Here is a 22,500-nt window from a genome sequence, read left to right as displayed (position 1 = left end):
TCAATCATTCGACTTCATGTGTCAATCATTTGACTTCATGTGTCAATCATTCGACTTCATGTGTCAATCATTCGACTTCATGTGTCAATCATTCGACTTCATGTGTCAATCATTCGACTTCATGTGTCAATCATTTGACTTCATGTGTCAATCAATCAACTTCATGTGTCAATCATTCGACTTCATGTGTCAATCATTCGACTTCATGTGTCAATCATTTGACTTCATGTGTCAATCATTCGACTTCATGTGTCAATCATTCGACTTCATGTGTCAATCATTCGACTTATTTTGATTGAATTAAAAATCAACAAATGTTTTTCTGACTCAGTTTCCATTGTTTCGACACGACACCTCCGACAACCTGTATCAACACAAAGTACCCAGAAGTCAAGGTACACACTTGTGTGTGTTCAATGTTGTGTGTGTTCAATGTTGTGTGTGCACGTGTGCTCAAAATTGTGTGTTCAAAGTTGTGTGTTCAAAATTGTGTGTTCAAAGTTGTGTTCACATTTGTTCAAAGTTGTGTGTTTCCGTGTGTGTTCAAAGTTGTGTTCACATTTGTTCAAAGTTGTGTGTTTCCGTGTGTGTTCAAAGTTGTGTTCACATGTGTTCAAAGTTGTGTGTGCATGTGTGTGTTCAAAGTTGTGTTCACATGTGTTCAAAGTTGTGTGTTTCCGTGTGTGTTCAAAGTTGTGTTCACATGTGTTCAAAGTTGTGTGTTTCTGTGTGTGTTCAAAGTTGTGTTCACATGTGTTCAAAGTTGTGTGTGCATGTGTGTGTTCAAAGTTGTGTTCACATGTGTTCAAAGTTGTGTGTTTCCGTGTGTGTTCAAAGTTGTGTTCACATGTGTTCAAAGTTGTGTGTGCATGTGTGTGTTCAAAGTTGTGTTCACATGTGTTCAAAGTTGTGTGTTTCCGTGTGTGTTCAAAGTTGTGTTCACATGTGTTCAAAGTTGTGTGTTTCTGTGTGTGTTCAAAGTTGTGTTCACATGTGTTCAAAGTTGTGTGTTTCTGTGTGTGTTCAAAGTTGTGTTCACATGTGTTCAAAGTTGTGTGTTTCTGTGTGTGTTCAAAGTTGTGTTCACATGTGTTCAAAGTTGTGTGTTTCTGTGTGTGTTCAAATTTGCTTCAAAACAAATTCACATGATGATGCGATTTATTGAATTTTGTTCTCGAGTGAGAGGAAGATAAACACACAACTCTTCCAGTTACACAAAGTGACAAACACACAGTCAGATCTATGAACACACACTGAGATGCACACACAAGCGCAGGATGGACACACAAATAAAATATGTTCACATACCTCAGGGTAGACGCACAAATACACACACAAACATGGTCGCACACCTCAGCACACACGCGTCACATGTGTGTGTGTGATTGTGCTGCATGTCGCACACCTCAGCACACACGCGTCACATGTGTGTGTGTGATTGTGTTGCATGTCGCACACCTCAGCACACACGCGTCACACGTGTGTGATTGTGTTGCATGTCGCACACCTCAGCACACACGCGTCACACGTGTGTGATTGTGTTGCATGTCGCACACCTCAGCACACACGTGTCACACGTGTGTGATTGTGTTGCATGTCGCACACCTCAGCACACACGCGTCACACGTGTGTGATTGTGTTGCATGTCGCACACCTCAGCACACACGCGTCACACGTGTGTGATTGTGTTGCATGTCGCACACCTCAGCACACACGCGTCACACGTGTGTGATTGTGTTGCATGTCGCACACCTCAGCACACACGCGTCACAGGTGTGTGATTGTGTTGCATGTCGCACACCTCAGCACACACGCGTCACACGTGTGTGATTGTGTTGCATGTCGCACACCTCAGCACACACGCGTCACACGTGTGTGATTGTGTTGCATGTCGCACACCTCAGCACACACTCGTCACACGTGTGTGATTGTGTTGCATGTCGCACACCTCAGCACACACGCGTCACACGTGTGTGATTGTGTTGCATGTCGCACACCTCAGCACACACGCGTCACACGTGTGTGATTGTGTTGCATGTCGCACACCTCAGCACACACGCGTCACAGGTGTGTGATTGTGTTGCATGTCGCACACCTCAGCACACACGCGTCACACGTGTGTGATTGTGTTGCATGTCGCACACCTCAGCACACACGCGTCACACATGTGTGATTGTGTTGCATGTCGCACACCTCAGCACACACGCGTCACACGTGTGTGATTGTGTTGCATGTCGCACACCTCAGCACACACGCGTCACACGTGTGTGATTGTGTTGCATGTCGCACACCTCAGCACACACGCGTCACAGGTGTGTGATTGTGTTGCATGTCGCACACCTCAGCACACACGCGTCACACGTGTGTGATTGTGTTGCATGTCGCACACCTCAGCACACACGCGTCACACGTGTGTGATTGTGTTGCATGTCGCACACCTCAGCACACACGCGTCACACGTGTGTGATTGTGTTGCATGTCGCACACCTCAGCACACACGCGTCACACGTGTGTGATTGTGTTGCATGTCGCACACCTCAGCACACACGTGTCACACGTGTGTGATTGTGTTGCATGTCGCACACCTCAGCACACACGCGTCACACGTGTGTGATTGTGTTGCATGTCGCACACCTCAGCACACACGCGTCACACGTGTGTGATTGTGTTGCATGTCGCACACCTCAGCACACACGCGTCACACGTGTGTGATTGTGTTGCATGTCGCACACCTCAGCACACACGCGTCACAGGTGTGTGATTGTGTTGCATGTCGCACACCTCAGCACACACGCGTCACACGTGTGTGATTGTGTTGCATGTCGCACACCTCAGCACACACGCGTCACACGTGTGTGATTGTGTTGCATGTCGCACACCTCAGCACACACGCGTCACACGTGTGTGATTGTGTTGCATGTCGCACACCTCAGCACACACGCGTCACACGTGTGTGATTGTGTTGCATGTCGCACACCTCAGCACACACGCGTCACACGTGTGTGATTGTGTTGCATGTCGCACACCTCAGCACACACGCGTCACACGTGTGTGATTGTGTTGCATGTCGCACACCTCAGCACACACTCGTCACACGTGTGTGATTGTGTTGCATGTCGCACACCTCAGCACACACGCGTCACACGTGTGTGATTGTGTTGCATGTCGCACACCTCAGCACACACGCGTCACACGTGTGTGATTGTGTTGCATGTCGCACACCTCAGCACACACGCGTCACACGTGTGTGATTGTGTTGCATGTCGCACACCTCAGCACACACGCGTCACAGGTGTGTAATTGTGTTGCATGTCGCACACCTCAGCACACACGCGTCACACGTGTGTGATTGTGTTGCATGTCGCACACCTCAGCACACACGCGTCACACGTGTGTGATTGTGTTGCATGTCGCACACCTCAGCACACACGCGTCACACGTGTGTGATTGTGTTGCATGTCGCACACCTCAGCACACACTCGTCACACGTGTGTGATTGTGTTGCATGTCGCACACCTCAGCACACACGCGTCACACGTGTGTGATTGTGTTGCATGTCGCACACCTCAGCACACACGCGTCACACGTGTGTGATTGTGTTGCATGTCGCACACCTCAGCACACACGCGTCACACGTGTGTGATTGTGTTGCATGTCGCACACCTCAGCACACACGCGTCACACGTGTGTGATTGTGTTGCATGTCGCACACCTCAGCACACACGCGTCACACGTGTGTGATTGTGTTGCATGTCGCACACCTCAGCACACACGCGTCACACGTGTGTGATTGTGTTGCATGTCGCACACCTCAGCACACACGCGTCACACGTGTGTGATTGTGTTGCATGTCGCACACCTCAGCACACACGCGTCACACGTGTGTGATTGTGTTGCATGTCGCACACCTCAGCACACACGCGTCACACGTGTGTGATTGTGTTGCATGTCACACACCTCAGCACACACGCGTCACACGTGTGTGATTGTGATGCATGTCGCACACCTCAGCACACACGCGTCACACGTGTGTGATTGTGTTGCATGTCGCACACCTCAGCACACACGCGTCACACGTGTGTGATTGTGTTGCATGTCGCACACCTCAGCACACACGCGTCACAGGTGTGTGATTGTGTTGCATGTCGCACACCTCAGCACACACGCGTCACACGTGTGTGATTGTGTTGCATGTCGCACACCTCAGCACACACGCGTCACACATGTGTGATTGTGTTGCATGTCGCACACCTCAGCACACACGCGTCACACGTGTGTGATTGTGTTGCATGTCGCACACCTCAGCACACACGCGTCACAGGTGTGTGATTGTGTTGCATGTCGCACACCTCAGCACACACGCGTCACACATGTGTGATTGTGTTGCATGTCGCACACCTCAGCACACACGCGTCACATGTGTGTGATTGTGTTGCATGTCGCACACCTCAGCACACACGCGTCACACGTGTGTGATTGTGTTGCATGTCGCACACCTCAGCACACACGCGTCACATGTGTGTGATTGTGTTGCATGTCGCACACCTCAGCACACACGCGTCACATGTGTGTGATTGTGTTGCATGTCGCACACCTCAGCACACACGCGTCACATGTGTGTGATTGTGTTGCATGTCGCACACCTCAGCACACACGCGTCACACGTGTGTGATTGTGTTGCATGTCGCACACCTCAGCACACACGCGTCACATGTGTGTGATTGTGTTGCATGTCGCACACCTCAGCACACACGCGTCACACGTGTGTGATTGTGTTGCATGTCACACACCTCAGCACACACGCGTCACACGTGTGTGATTGTGTTGCATGTCGCACACCTCAGCAGACACGCGTCACATGTGTGTGTGTGATTGTGTTGCATGTCGCACACCTCAGCACACACGCGTCACACGTGTGTGATTGTGTTGCATGTCGCACACCTCAGCACACACGCGTCACATGTGTGTGTGTGATTGTGTTGCATGTCGCACACCTCAGCACACACGCGTCACACGTGTGTGATTGTGTTGCATGTCGCACACCTCAGCACACACGCGTCACACGTGTGTGATTGTGTTGCATGTCGCACACCTCAGCACACACGCGTCACACGTGTGTGATTGTGTTGCATGTCGCACACCTCAGCACACACGCGTCACATGTGTGTGATTGTGTTGCATGTCGCACACCTCAGCACACACGCGTCACACGTGTGTGATTGTGTTGCATGTCACACACCTCAGCACACACGCGTCACACGTGTGTGATTGTGTTGCATGTCGCACACCTCAGCACACACGCGTCACATGTGTGTGTGTGATTGTGTTGCATGTCGCACACCTCAGCACACACGCGTCACACGTGTGTGATTGTGTTGCATGTCGCACACCTCAGCACACACGCGTCACATGTGTGTGTGTGATTGTGTTGCATGTCGCACACCTCAGCACACACGCGTCACACGTGTGTGATTGTGTTGCATGTCGCACACCTCAGCACACACGCGTCACACGTGTGTGATTGTGTTGCATGTCGCACACCTCAGCACACACGCGTCACACGTGTGTGATTGTGTTGCATGTCGCACACCTCAGCACACACGTGTCACACGTGTGTGATTGTGTTGCATGTCGCACACCTCAGCACACACGCGTCACACGTGTGTGATTGTGTTGCATGTCGCACACCTCAGCACACACGCGTCACACGTGTGTGATTGTGTTGCATGTCGCACACCTCAGCACACACGCGTCACACGTGTGTGATTGTGTTGCATGTCGCACACCTCAGCACACACGCGTCACACGTGTGTGATTGTGCTGCATGTCGCACACCTCAGCACACACGCGTCACATGTGTGTGTGTGATTGTGTTGCATGTCGCACACCTCAGCACACACGCGTCACACGTGTGTGATTGTGTTGCATGTCGCACACCTCAGCACACACGCGTCACACGTGTGTGATTGTGTTGCATGTCGCACACCTCAGCACACACGCGTCACATGTGTGTGATTGTGTTGCATGTCGCACACCTCAGCACACACGCGTCACACGTGTGTGATTGTGTTGCATGTCGCACACCTCAGCACACACGCATCACACGTGTGTGATTGTGTTGCATGTCGCACACCTCAGCACACACGCGTCACATGTGTGTGATTGTGTTGCATGTCGCACACCTCAGCACACACGCGTCACACGTGTGTGATTGTGTTGCATGTCGCACACCTCAGCACACACGCGTCACACATGTGTGATTGTGTTGCATGTCGCACACCTCAGCACACACGTGTCACACGTGTGTGATTGTGTTGCATGTCGCACACCTCAGCACACACGCGTCACACATGTGTGATTGTGTTGCATGTCGCACACCTCAGCACACACGCGTCACACGTGTGTGATTGTGTTGCATGTCGCACACCTCAGCACACACGCGTCACACATGTGTGATTGTGTTGCATGTCGCACACCTCAGCACACACGCGTCACACGTGTGTGATTGTGTTGCATGTCGCACACCTCAGCACACACGCGTCACACGTGTGTGTGTGATTGTGCTGCATGTCGCACACCTCAGCACACACGTGTCACATGTGTGTGTGTGATTGTGTTGCATGTCGCACACCTCAGCACACACGTGTCACATGTGTGTGTGTGATTGTGTTGCATGTCGCACACCTCAGCACACACGCGTCACACGTGTGTGATTGTGTTGCATGTCGCACACCTCAGCACACACGCGTCACACGTGTGTGATTGTGTTGATTGTGTTGATTGTGTTGCAGCAGAGTTGATGCCGATGGACACAGACCTGTACAATCCTTACGAGGATCCAGACCAGCTGCGAGGATCCACCGTGGACCGGACTCACCTGTACCTGGAGGACGGAGAGTTGGGTTCAGGGAACTTCGGCACCGTCTTGAGAGGAGTCTACAAGACCCGCAGGTCTGTCACTCAGCATCACTATTTTACATGTTAGTTCACAATTTTATTAACATTTATTTTTTTAATTAAATGTTTTTTCAAATATTCATTTTTTTTACTTTAATTTCTTTTTTATTAGAGTAATAAAAATATATATATATATAAAAATAATACAAAAATATTTCTTTACACAAAAAGTTTCACATTTTAACTCAAATAATTCAAAAATACATTTTTTAAATCAATATGAAAATGTTGGCGACGTCGTCACATGATCGTCTGTCGTCACATGATCGTCTGTGAGTCACATGATCGTCTGTGGGTCACATGATCGTCTGTGAGTCACATGATCGTCTGTGAGTCACATGATCGTCTGTGAGTCACATGATCGTCTGTGAGTCACATGATCGTCTGTGAGTCACATGATCGTCTGTGAGTCACATGATCGTCTGATCGTCACATGATCGTCTGTGAGTCACATGATCGTCTGTGAGTCACATGATCGTCTGTGAGTCACATGATCGTCTGTGAGTCACATGATCGTCTGTGAGTCACATGATCGTCTGTGAGTCACATGATCGTCTGTGAGTCACATGATCGTCTGTGAGTCACATGATCGTCTGATCGTCACATGATCGTCTGTGAGTCACATGATCGTCTGTCGTCACATGATCGTCTGTCGTCACATGATCGTCTGATGGTCACATGATCGTCTGTGAGTCACATGATCGTCTGATCGTCACATGATCGTCTGTCGTCACATGATCGTCTGTCGTCACATGATCGTCTGATCGTCACATGATCGTCTGTCGTCACATGATCGTCTGTCGTCACATGATCGTCTGTCGTCACATGATCGTCTGTCGTCACATGATCGTCTGTCGTCACATGATCGTCTGTCGTCACATGATCGTCTGTCGTCACATGATCGTCTGATCGTCACATGATCGTCTGATCGTCACATGATCGTCTGATCGTCACATGATCGTCTGATCGTCACATGATCGTCTGTCGTCACATGATCGTCTGATCGTCACATGATCGTCTGATCGTCACATGATCGTCTGTGAGTCACATGATCGTCTGTGAGTCACATGATCGTCTGTGAGTCACATGATCGTCTGTGAGTCACATGATCGTCTGATCGTCACATGATCGTCTGATCGTCACATGATCGTCTGTGAGTCACATGATCGTCTGTGAGTCACATGATCGTCTGATCGTCACATGATCGTCTGATCGTCACATGATCGTCTGCTCGTCACATGATCGTCTGATCGTCACATGATCGTCTGCTCGTCACATGATCGTCTGATCGTCACATGATCGTCTGATCGTCACATGATCGTCTGCTCGTCACATGATCGTCTGCTCGTCACATGATCGTCTGATCGTCACATGATCGTCTGCTCGTCACATGATCGTCTGATCGTCACATGATCGTATGCTCGTCACATGATCGTCTGATCGTCACATGATCGTCTGATCGTCACATGATCGTATGCTCGTCACATGATCGTCTGTGAGTCACATGATCGTCTGTGAGTCACATGATCGTCTGTGAGTCACATGATCGTCTGTGAGTCACATGATTGGCTGAGAGTTTGATCTGTGATCTGTTGCTTCAGTCTGGAGGTTCTATCATTATTATACCAACAAGTGTGTTGTTGGATGATTGGAATTATAATAAAAAACTACATGTTTATGTTTCTTTAAAACACAATGATTCAAGTCAACACTGTGGCACTGATGACCCTCTGTACCTCCATGACTTTGGCACTGATGACTCTCCGTACCTCCATGACTTTGGCACTGATGACCCTCTGTACCTCCATGACTTTGGCACTGATGACTCTCCGTACCTCCATGACTTTGGCACTGATGACCCTCCGTACCTCCATGACTATGGCACTGATGACCCTCCGTACCTCCATGACTATGGCACTGATGACCCTCCGTACCTCCATGACTTTGGCACTGATGACCCTCCGTACCTCCATGACTTTGGCACTGATGACTCTCCGTACCTCCATGACTTTGGCACTGATGACCCTCCGTACCTCCATGACTTTGGCACTGATGACTCTCCGTACCTCCATGACTTTGGCACTGATGACTCTCCGTACCTCCATGACTTTGGCACTGATGACCCTCCGTACCTCCATGACTTTGGCACTGATGACCGTCTGTACCTCCATGACTTTGGCACTGATGATTCTCCGTACCTCCATGACTTTGGCACTGATGATTCTCCGTACCTCCATGACTTTGGCACTGATGATTCTCCGTACCTCCATGACTTTGGCACTGATGACTCTCCGTACCTCCATGACTTTGGCACTGATGACCCTCCGTACCTCCATGACTATGGCACTGATGACCCTCCGTACCTCCATGACTTTGGCACTGATGACTCTCCGTACCTCCATGACTTTGGCACTGATGACCCTCCGTACCTCCATGACTTTGGCACTGATGACTCTCCGTACCTCCATGACTTTGGCACTGATGACCCCCCGTACCTCCGTGACTTTGGCACTGATGACCCTCCGTACCTCCATGACTTTGGCACTGATGACTCTCCGTACCTCTATGACTTTGGCACTGATGACCCTCCGTACCTCCATGACTTTGGCACTGATGACTCTCCATACCTCCATGACTTTGGCACTGATGACCCTCCGTACCTCTATGACTTTGGCACTGATGACTCTCCGTACGTCCGTGGCTTTGGCACTGATGACCCTCCGTACCTCCATGACTTTGGCACTGATGACTCTCCGTACCTCCATGACTTTGGCACTGATGACCCTCCGTACCTCTATGACTTTGGCAATGATGACTCTCCGTACCTCCATGACTTTGGCACTGATGACCCTCCGTACCTCCATGACTTTGGCACTGATGACCCTCCGTACCTCTATGACTTTGGCACTGATGACCCTCCGTACCTCTATGACTTTGGCAATGATGACTCTCCGTACCTCCATGACTTTGGCACTGATGACCCTCCGTACCTCCATGACTTTGGCACTGATGACCCTCCGTACCTCTATGACTTTGGCAATGATGACTCTCCGTACCTCCATGACTTTGGCACTGATGACTCTCCGTACGTCCGTGGCTTTGGCACTGATGACCCTCCGTACCTCCATGACTTTGGCACTGATGACTCTCCGTACCTCCATGACTTTGGCACTGATGACCCTCCGTACCTCTATGACTTTGGCAATGATGACTCTCCGTACCTCCATGACTTTGGCACTGATGACCCTCCGTACCTCCGTGACTTTGGCACTGATGACCCTCCCTACAGCCATGACTTTGGCACTGATGACCCCCCGTACCTCCGTGACTTTGGCACTGATGACCCTCCCTACAGCCATGACTTTGGCACTGATGACCCTCCGTACCTCTATGACTTTGGCACTGATGACTCTCCGTACCTCCGTGACTTTGGCACTGATGACCCTCCCTACAGCCATGACTTTGGCACTGATGACCCTCCGTACCTCCACGTCTGTGGCACTGATGACCCTCTTCATGTCCTTGACCTCCAGGAAGGAGAAGGCCGTGGCCGTGAAGATCCTGAAGAACGACGACAACAATCCTGCGGTGCGCGACGAGATGCTGCGCGAGGCCGACGTGATGCAGCGTCTGGACAACCCGTACATCGTGAGGATGATCGGCATCTGCGAGGCCGAGAGTCTGATGCTGGTGATGGAACTGGCCGAGCTCGGTCCGCTGCACAAGTTCCTGCAGAAGAACAGGTGGGTGCGGCTCCTGGTCCGGGGTCCTGGCGTCTAAACCCTGCGCCCTCAGGGAGACCACGGTGAAGAACATGACGGAGCTGGTGCACCAGGTGGCGTGCGGCATGAAGTACCTGGAGGAGAACAACTTCGTGCACCGGGACCTGGCGGCGAGGAACGTCCTGCTGGTGTCGCAACATTACGCCAAGATCAGCGACTTCGGACTTTCTAAGGTCATCGGGGACGAGCAGAACTACTACAAGGTGAGAACCCCCGGTCCACTTGACCTTCGACCCCTGACGTGTGACCCTCTTCAGGCGAAGGCTCATGGGAAGTGGCCGGTCAAGTGGTACGCCCCGGAGTGCATGAACTTCTTCACCTTCTCGTCCAAGAGCGACGTGTGGAGCTTCGGGGTCCTCATGTGGGAGGCCTACTCGTACGGCCAGAAGCCCTACAAGGTCAGGTCATGTGACATGTCAGGAAGTCATGTGACACATTAGGAAGTCATATGAAACGTCAGGAAGTCATGTGACATTTTAGGAAGTCATGTGACATGTCAGGAAGTCATGTGATATGTCAGGAAGTCATGTGACATGTTAGGAAGTCATGTGACACGTCAGGAAATCATGTGACATGTCAGGAAGTCATGTGACATGTTAGGAAGTCATGTGACATGTTAGGAAGTCATGTGATATGTCAGGAAGTCATGTGACATGTTAGGAAGTCATGTGACACGTCAGGAAATCATGTGACATGTTAGGAAGTCATGTGACATGTTAGGAAGTCATGTGACACGTCAGGAAATCATGTGACATGTTAGGAAATCATGTGACATGTTAGGAAGTCATGTGACACGTCAGGAAGTCATGTGACACGTCAGGAAATCATGTGACATGTTAGGAAGTCATGTGACACGTCAGGAAGTCATGTGACATGTTAGGAAGTCATGTGACATGTTAGGAAGTCATGTGATATGTCAGGAAGTCATGTGACATGTTAGGAAGTCATGTGACACGTCAGGAAGTCATGTGACATGTTAGGAAGTCATGTGACACGTCAGGAAATCATGTGACATGTTAGGAAGTCATGTGACACGTCAGAAAATCATGTGACATGTTAGGAAATCATGTGACATGTTAGGAAGTCATGTGACACGTCAGGAAGTCATGTGACATGTTAGGAAGTCATGTGACATGTTAGGAAGTCATGTGACACGTCAGGAAATCATGTGACATGTTAGGAAATCATGTGACATGTTAGGAAGTCATGTGACACGTCAGGAAGTCATGTGACATGTTAGGAAGTCATGTGACATGTTAGGAAATCATGTGACATGTCAGGAAGTCATGTGACACGTCAGGAAGTCATGTGACATGTTAGGAAGTCATGTGAAGAGTAAGGAAGTCATGTGACATGTCAGGAAGTCATATGACACGTCAGGAAGTCATGTGATATGTCAGGAAGTCATGTGACATGTTAGGAAGTCATGTGATATGTCAGGAAGTCATGTGACATGTTAGGAAGTCATGTGACACGTCAGGAAGTCATGTGACATGTTAGGAAGTCATGTGAAGAGTAAGGAAGTCATGTGACATGTTAGGAAGTCATGTGACATGTTAGGAAGTAATGCGAAGAGTAAAGAAGTCATGTGACACGTCAGGAAGTCATGTGACATGTTAGGAAGTCATGTGACATGTTAGGAAGTCATGTGAAGAGTAAGGAAGTCATGTGACATGTTAGGAAGTCATGTGACATGTTAGGAAGTCATGTGAAGAGTAAGGAAGTCATGTGACATGTCAGGAAGTCATATGACACGTCAGGAAGTCATGTGATATGTCAGGAAGTAATGTGACATGTTAGGAAGTCATGTGATATGTCAGGAAGTCATGTGACATGTTAGGAAGTCATGTGACACGTCAGGAAGTCATGTGACATGTTAGGAAGTCATGTGAAAAGTTAGGAAGTCATGTGACATGTTAGGAAGTCATGTGAAGAGTAAGGAAGTCATGTGACATGTTAGGAAGTCATGTGAAAAGTTAGGAAGTCATGTGACATGTTAGGAAGTCATGTGAAGAGTAAGGAAGTCATGTGACATGTCAGAAAGTCATGTGAAAAGTTAGGAAGTCATGTGACACGTCAGGAAGTCATGTGACATGTTAGGAAGTCATGTGACATGTCAGGAAGTCATGTGAAAAGTTAGGAAGTCATGGGAAAAGTTGGGAAGTCATGTGACATGTTAGGAAGTCATGTGACATGCTAGGAAGTCATGTGAAGAGTAAGGAAGTCATGTGACATGTTAGGAAGTCATGTGAAAAGTTAGGAAGTCATGGGAAAAGTTGGGAAGTCATGTGACATGTTAGGAAGTCATGTGACATGCTAGGAAGTCATGTGACATGTCAGGAAGTCATGTGAAGAGTAAGGAAGTCATGTGACACGTCAGAAAGTCATGTGAAAAGTTAGGAAGTCATGTGACACGTCAGGAAGTCATGTGACATGTTAGGAAGTCATGTGACATGTTAGGAAGTCATGTGAAGAGTAAGGAAGTCATGTGACATGTTAGGAAGTCATGTGACACGTCAGGAAGTCATGTGACATGTTAGGAAGTCATGTGACATGTGAGGAAGTCATGTGAAGAGTAAGGAAGACATGTGACATGTTAGGAAGTCATGTGAAGAGTAAGGAAGTCATGTGACATGTTAGGAAGTCATGTGACATGTCAGGAAGTCATGTGACATGTTAGGAAGTCATGTGACACGTCAGGAAGTCATGTGACATGTTAGGAAGTCATGTGACATGTTAGGAAGTCATGTGAAGAGTACGGAAGTCATGTGACATGTTAGGAAGTCATGTGACATGTTAGGAAGTCATGTGACATGTTAGGAAGTCATGTGACATGTTAGGAAGTCATGTGACATGTTAGGAAGTCATGTGACATGTCAGGAAGTCATGTGACATGTTAGGAAGTCATGTGACACGTCAGGAAGTCATGTGACATGTTAGGAAGTCATGTGACATGTTAGGAAGTCATGTGAAGAGTACGGAAGTCATGTGACATGTTAGGAAGTCATGTGACATGTTAGGAAGTCATGTGACATGTTAGGAAGTCATGTGACATGTTAGGAAGTCATGTGACATGTTAGGAAGTCATGTGAAGAGTAAGGAAGTCATGTGACACGTCAGAAAGTCATGTGAAAAGTAAGGAAGTCATGTGACATGTTAGGAAGTCATGTGACATGTTAGGAAGTCATGTGACATGTTAGGAAGTCATGTGAAGAGTAAGGAAGTCATGTGACATGTTAGGAAGTCATGTGAAAAGTTAGGAAGTCATGTGACATGTTAGGAAGTCATGTGAAAAGTTAGGAAGTCATGTGACATGTTAGGAAGTCATGTGACATGTTAGGAAGTCATGTGACATGTTAGGAAGTCATGTGAAAAGTTAGGAAGTCATGTGACATGTTAGGAAGTCATGTGACATGTTAGGAAGTCATGTGACATGTTAGGAAGTCATGCGACACGTTAGGAAGTCATGTGACACGTCAGGAAGTCATGTGACATGTTAGGAAGTCATGTGACATGTTAGGAAGTCATGTGAAAAGTTAGGAAGTCATGTGACATTTTAGGAAGTCATGTGAAGAGTAAGGAAGTCATGTGACATGTTAGGAAGTCATGTGACATGTTAGGAAGTCATGTGACATGTTAGGAAGTCATGTGACATGTTAGGAAGTCATGTGACATGTTAGGAAGTCATGCGAAGAGTAAAGAAGTCATGTGACACGTCAGGAAGTCATGTGACATGTTAGGAAGTCATGTGACATGTTAGGAAGTCATGTGAAGAGTAAGGAAGTCATGTGACATGTTAGGAAGTCATGTGACATGTTAGGAAGTCATGTGAAGAGTAAGGAAGTCATGTGACATGTCAGGAAGTCATATGACACGTCAGGAAGTCATGTGATATGTCAGGAAGTAATGTGACATGTTAGGAAGTCATGTGATATGTCAGGAAGTCATGTGACATGTTAGGAAGTCATGTGACACGTCAGGAAGTCATGTGACATGTTATGAAGTCATGTGATATGTCAGGAAGTCATGTGACATGTTAGGAAGTCATGTGACATGTTAGGAAGTCATGTGACATGTTAGGAAGTCATGTGACATGTTAGGAAGTCATGTGAAGAGTAAGGAAGTCATGTGACATGTCAGGAAGTCATATGACACGTCAGGAAGTCATGTGATATGTCAGGAAGTCATGTGACATGTTAGGAAGTCATGTGATATGTCAGGAAGTCATGTGACATGTTAGGAAGTCATGTGACACGTCAGGAAGTCATGTGACATGTTAGGAAGTCATGTGAAGAGTAAGGAAGTCATGTGACATGTTAGGAAGTCATGTGACATGTTAGGAAGTCATGCGAAGAGTAAAGAAGTCATGTGACACGTCAGGAAGTCATGTGACATGTTAGGAAGTCATGTGACATGTTAGGAAGTCATGTGAAGAGTAAGGAAGTCATGTGACATGTTAGGAAGTCATGTGACATGTTAGGAAGTCATGTGAAGAGTAAGGAAGTCATGTGACATGTCAGGAAGTCATATGACACGTCAGGAAGTCATGTGATATGTCAGGAAGTAATGTGACATGTTAGGAAGTCATGTGATATGTCAGGAAGTCATGTGACATGTTAGGAAGTCATGTGACACGTCAGGAAGTCATGTGACATGTTAGGAAGTCATGTGAAAAGTTAGGAAGTCATGTGACATGTTAGGAAGTCATGTGAAGAGTAAGGAAGTCATGTGACATGTTAGGAAGTCATGTGAAAAGTTAGGAAGTCATGTGACATGTTAGGAAGTCATGTGAAGAGTAAGGAAGTCATGTGACATGTCAGAAAGTCATGTGAAAAGTTAGGAAGTCATGTGACACGTCAGGAAGTCATGTGACATGTTAGGAAGTCATGTGACATGTCAGGAAGTCATGTGAAAAGTTAGGAAGTCATGGGAAAAGTTGGGAAGTCATGTGACATGTTAGGAAGTCATGTGACATGCTAGGAAGTCATGTGAAGAGTAAGGAAGTCATGTGACATGTTAGGAAGTCATGTGAAAAGTTAGGAAGTCATGGGAAAAGTTGGGAAGTCATGTGACATGTTAGGAAGTCATGTGACATGTCAGGAAGTCATGTGAAGAGTAAGGAAGTCATGTGACACGTCAGAAAGTCATGTGAAAAGTTAGGAAGTCATGTGACACGTCAGGAAGTCATGTGACATGTTAGGAAGTCATGTGACATGTTAGGAAGTCATGTGAAGAGTAAGGAAGTCATGTGACATGTTAGGAAGTCATGTGACACGTCAGGAAGTCATGTGACATGTTAGGAAGTCATGTGACATGTTAGGAAGTCACGTGAAGAGTAAGGAAGTCATGTGACATGTTAGGAAGTCATGTGACATGTCAGGAAGTCATGTGACACGTCAGGAAGTCATGTGACATGTTAGGAAGTCATGTGACATGTTAGGAAGTCATGTGAAGAGTACGGAAGTCATGTGACATGTTAGGAAGTCATGTGACATGTTAGGAAGTCATGTGAAGAGTAAGGAAGTCATATGACATGTTAGGAAGTCATGTGACATGTTAGGAAGTCATGTGAAGAGTAAGGAAGTCATGTGACATGTCAGGAAGTCATGTGACATGTTAGGAAGTCATGTGACATGTTAGGAAGTCATGTGAAGAGTAAGGAAGTCATGTGACATGTTAGGAAGTCATGTGAAAAGTTAGGAAGTCATGTGACATGTCAGGAAGTCATGTGACATGTTAGGAAGTCATGTGACATGTTAGGAAGTCATGTGAAGAGTAAGGAAGTCATGTGACATGTTAGGAAGTCATGTGAAAAGTTAGGAAGTCATGTGACATGTTAGGAAGTCATGTGAAAAGTTAGGAAGTCATGTGACATGTTAGGAAGTCATGTGACATGTTAGGAAGTCATGTGAAGAGTAAGGAAGTCATGTGACATGTCAGGAAGTCATGTGACATGTTAGGAAGTCATGTGACATGTTAGGAAGTCATGTGAAGAGTAAGGAAGTCATGTGACATGTCAGGAAGTCATGTGAAAAGTTAGGAAGTCATGTGACATGTCAGGAAGTCATGTGACATGTTAGGAAGTCATGTGACATGTTAGGAAGTCATGTGAAGAGTAAGGAAGTCATGTGACATGTTAGGAAGTCATGTGAAAAGTTAGGAAGTCATGTGACATGTTAGGAAGTCATGTGAAAAGTTAGGAAGTCATGTGACATGTTAGGAAGTCATGTGACATGTTAGGAAGTCATGTGACATGTTAGGAAGTCATGTGAAAAGTTAGGAAGTCATGTGACATGTTAGGAAGTCATGTGACATGTTAGGAAGTCATGTGACATGTTAGGAAGTCATGCGACACGTTAGGAAGTCATGTGACACGTCAGGAAGTCATGTGACATGTTAGGAAGTCATGTGACATGTTAGGAAGTCATGTGAAAAGTTAGGAAGTCATGTGACATTTTAGGAAGTCATGTGATTGACATGATGAATGTATTTGATTGACATGATGAATGTATTTGATTGACATGATGAATGTATTTGATTGACATGATGAATGTATTTGATTGACATGATGAATGTATTTGATTGACATGATGAATGTATTTGATTGACGTGATGAATGTATTTGATTGACATGATGAATGTATTTGATTGACATGATGAATGTATTTGATTGACATGATGAATTTTGTTTGATTGACATGATGAATGTATTTGATTGACATGATGAATGTATTTGATTGACATGATGAATGTATTTGATTGACATGATGAATGTATTTGATTGACATGATGAATGTATTTGATTGACATGATGAATGTATTTGATTGACATGATGAATGTATTTGATTGACATGATGAATGTATTTGATTGACATGATGAATGTATTTGATTGACATGATGAATGTATTTGATCGACATGATGAATTTTGTTTGATTGACATGATGAATGTATTTGATTGACATGATGAATGTATTTGATTGACATGATGAATGTATTTGATTGACATGATGAATGTATTTGATTGACATGATGAATGTATTTGATTGACATGATGAATGTATTTGATTGACATGATGAATGTATTTGATTGACATGATGAATGTATTTGATTGACATGATGAATGTATTTGATTGAACATGATGAATTTTGTTTGATTGACATGATGAATGTATTTGATTGACATGATGAATGTATTTGATTGACATGATGAATGTATTTGATTGACATGATGAATGTATTTGATTGACATGATGAATTTTGTTTGATTGACATGATGAATGTATTTGATTGACATGATGAATGTATTTGATTGACATGATGAATTTTGTTTGATTGACATGATCAATGTATTTGATTGACATGATGAATGTATTTGATAGACATGATGAATGTATTTGATTGACATGATGAATGTATTTGATTGACATGATGAATGTATTTGATTGACATGATGAATGTATTTGATTGACATGTGGACTATGATCAGGGCATGAAGGGAAACGAAGTGAACCAGATGATAGAACGAGGAGATCGTATGGAAGCTCCGAGGAATTGTCCTCCTGAGATCTACAACCTGATGATGAGCTGCTGGACGTACAAGTGAGTCTTTGATGTTTGAATGTTTACTTATTTTTATGTCTTTATATTTTAGTCATTGTTTGATTGTATTTATATTTATCTTGTTATTCCAGTCATTATAATATTATCTTGTTATTCCAGTCATTATAATATTATCTTGTTATTCCAGTCATTATAATATTATCTTGTTATTCCAGTCATTATAATATTATCTTGTTATTCCAGTCATTATAATATTATCTTGTTATTCCAGTCATTATAATATTATCTTGTTATTCCAGTCATTATTATATTATCTTGTTATTCCAGTCATTATAATATTATCTTGTTATTCCAGTCATTATTATATTATCTTGTTATTCCAGTCATTATTATATTATCTTGTTATTCCAGTCATTATTATATTATCTTGTTATTCCAGTCATTATTTCATTTATCTTGTTATTCCAGTCATTGTAATATTATCTTGTTATTCCAGTCATTATAATATTATCTTGTTATTCCAGTCATTATAATATTATCTTGTTATTCCAGTCATTATTATATTATCTTGTTATTCCAGTCATTATTATATTATCTTGTTATTCCAGTCATTATAATATTATCTTGTTATTCCAGTCATTATAATATTATCTTGTAATTCCAGTCATTATAATATTATCTTGTTATTCCAGTCATTATTATATTATCTTGTTATTCCAGTCACTATAATATTATCTGTTATTCCAGTCATTATAATATTATCTTGTTATTCCAGTCATTATAATATTATCTTGTTATTCCAGTCATTATTATATTATCTTGTTATTCCAGTCATTATTATATTATCTTGTTATTCCAGTCATTATAATATTATCTTGTTATTCCAGTCATTATTATATTATCTTGTTATTCCAGTCATTATTATATTATCTTGTTATTCCAGTCATTATAATATTATCTTGTTATTCCAGTCATTATAATATTATCTTGTTATTCCAGTCATTATAATATTATCTTGTTATTCCAGTCATTATAATATTATCTTGTTATTCCAGTCATTATAATATTATCTTGTTATTCCAGTCATTATAATATTATCTTGTTATTCCAGTCATTATTATATTATCTTGTTATTCCAGTCATTATTATATTATCTTGTTATTCCAGTCATTATAATATTATCTTGTTATTCCAGTCATTATTATATTATCTTGTTCCAGTCATTATAATATTATCTTGTTATTCCAGTCATTATTTTATTTATCTTGTTATTCCAGTCATTATAATATTATCTTGTTATTCCAGTCATTATAATATTATCTTGTTATTCCAGTCATTATTTGATTTATCTTGTTATTCCAGTCATTATAATATTATCTTGTTATTCCAGTCATTATTATATTATCTTGTTATTCCAGTCATTATAATATTATCTTGTTATTCCAGTCATTATTTAATTTATCTTGTTATTCCAGTCATTATTTAATTTATCTTGTTATTCCAGTCATTATTATATTATCTTGTTATTCCAGTCATTATTATATTATCTTGTTATTCCAGTCATTATAATATTATCTTGTTATTCCAGTCATTATTATATTATCTTGTTATTCCAGTCATTATAATATTATCTTGTTATTCCAGTCATTATTATATTATCTTGTTATTCCAGTCATTATTATATTATCTTGTTATTCCAGTCATTATTATATTATCTTGTTATTCCAGTCATTATAATATTATTTTGTTATTCCAGTCATTATAATATTATCTTGTTATTCCAGTCATTATAATATTATCTTGTTATTCCAGTCATTATAATATTATCTTGTTATTCCAGTCATTATAATATTATCTTGTTATTCCAGTCATTATTATATTATCTTGTTATTCCAGTCATTATAATATTATCTTGTTATTCCAGTCATTATAATATTATCTTGTTCTTCCAGTCATTATAATATTATCTTGTTCTTCCAGTCATTATAATATTATCTTGTTATTCCAGTCATTATAATATTATCTTGTTATTCCAGTCATTATAATATTATCTTGTTATTCCAGTCATTATAATATTATCTTGTTCTTCCAGTCATTATAATATTATCTTGTTATTCCAGTCATTATAATATTATCTTGTTATTCCAGTCATTATTATATTATCTTGTTATTCCAGTCATTATAATATTATCTTGTTATTCCAGTCATTATAATATTATCTTGTTATTCCAGTCATTATAATATTATCTTGTTATTCCAGTCATTATAATATTATCTTGTTATTCCAGTCATTATAATATTATCTTGTTATTCCAGTCATTATTATATTATCTTGTTATTCCAGTCATTATAATATTATCTTGTTATTCCAGTCATTATAATATTATCTTGTTCTTCCAGTCATTATAATATTATCTTGTTATTCCAGTCATTATTATATTATCTTGTTATTCCAGTCATTATAATATTATCTTGTTATTCCAGTCATTATAATATTATCTTGTTCTTCCAGTCATTATAATATTATCTTGTTATTCCAGTCATTATAATATTATCTTGTTCTTCCAGTCATTATAATATTATCTTGTTCTTCCAGTCATTATAATATTATCTTGTTATTCCAGTCATTATAATATTATCTTGTTATTCCAGTCATTATAATATTATCTTGTTATTCCAGACATTATAATATTATCTTGTTATTCCAGTCATTATAATATTATCTTGTTATTCCAGACATTATAATATTATCTTGTTATTCCAGTCATTATAATATTATCTTGTTATTCCAGTCATTATAATATTATCTTGTTCTTCCAGTCATTATAATATTATCTTGTTATTCCAGTCATTATTATATTATCTTGTTATTCCAGTCATTATAATATTATCTTGTTATTCCAGTCATTATAATATTATCTTGTTATTCCAGTCATTATAATATTATCTTGTTCTTCCAGTCATTATAATATTATCTTGTTATTCCAGTCATTATAATATTATCTTGTTATTCCAGTCATTATAATATTATCTTGTTATTCCAGTCATTATAATATTATCTTGTTATTCCAGTCATTATAATATTATCTTGTTATTCCAGTCATTATAATATTATCTTGTTATTCCAGTCATTATTATATTATCTTGTTATTCCAGTCATTATAATATTATCTTGTTATTCCAGTCATTATTATATTATCTTGTTATTCCAGTCACTATAATATTATCTTGTTATTCCAGTCATTATAATATTACCTTGTTATTCCAGTCATTATAATATTATCTTGTTATTCCAGTCATTATAATATTATCTTGTTATTCCAGTCATTATTATATTATCTTGTTATTCCAGTCATTATAATATTATCTTGTTATTCCAGTCATTATAATATTATCTTGTTCTTCCAGTCATTATAATATTATCTTGTTATTCCAGTCATTATTATATTATCTTGTTATTCCAGTCATTATTATATTATCTTGTTATTCCAGTCATTATAATATTATCTTGTTATTCCAGTCATTATTATATTATCTTGTTATTCCAGTCATTATAATATTATCTTGTTATTCCAGTCATTATAATATTATCTTGTTATTCCAGTCATTATAATATTATCTTGTTATTCCAGTCATTATAATATTATCTTGTTATTCCAGTCATTATTATATTATCTTGTTATTCCAGTCATTATAATATTATCTTGTTATTCCAGTCATTATAATATTATCTTGTTATTCCAGTCATTATAATATTATCTTGTTATTCCAGTCATTATTATATTATCTTGTTATTCCAGTCATTATTATATTATCTTGTTATTCCAGTCATTATAATATTATCTTGTTATTCCAGTCATTATAATATTATCTTGTTATTCCAGTCATTATAATATTATCTTGTTATTCCAGTCATTATAATATTATCTTGTTATTCCAGTCATTATAATATTATCTTGTTATTCCAGTCATTATAATATTATCTTGTTATTCCAGTCATTATAATATTATCTTGTTATTCCAGTCATTATAATATTATCTTGTTATTCCAGTCATTATAATATTATCTTGTTATTCCAGTCATTATTATATTATCTTGTTATTCCAGTCATTATAATATTATCTTGTTATTCCAGTCATTATAATATTATCTTGTTATTCCAGTCATTATAATATTATCTTGTTATTCCAGTCATT

At 41.7% G+C, this 22,500-nt stretch overlaps 1 protein-coding gene across 4 annotated transcripts in view; it reads left to right on the top strand.

The window, feature by feature from the left end:
* syk (spleen tyrosine kinase) overlaps positions 1–18,342 on the top strand; it is a gene marked incomplete at its 3' end in the record, with an annotated part of 40,147 nt that extends 21,805 nt beyond the window's left edge. For 3 of the 4 annotated variants that reach the window (XM_087790427.1, XM_087790430.1, XM_087790426.1), the window contains 6 exon segments: positions 332–395; positions 6,792–6,951; positions 10,491–10,700; positions 10,753–10,942; positions 10,997–11,137; positions 18,230–18,342. In XM_087790427.1, coding sequence (XP_087646553.1) covers positions 332–395; positions 6,792–6,951; positions 10,491–10,700; positions 10,753–10,942; positions 10,997–11,137; positions 18,230–18,342 — 878 coding nt within the window. 4 annotated transcript variants of the gene reach the window in all.
* Positions 18,343–22,500: the final 4,158 nt, after the last annotated feature.

This window comes from Callionymus lyra, chromosome 5 (genome assembly GCF_982586985.1).
Source record: "Callionymus lyra chromosome 5, fCalLyr1.hap1.1, whole genome shotgun sequence".
Classification (NCBI taxonomy): domain Eukaryota; kingdom Metazoa; phylum Chordata; class Actinopteri; order Syngnathiformes; family Callionymidae; genus Callionymus; species Callionymus lyra.
Note: the sequence above shows the minus strand (reverse complement) of the source record. Positions and strands in the feature narration are given on the sequence as shown.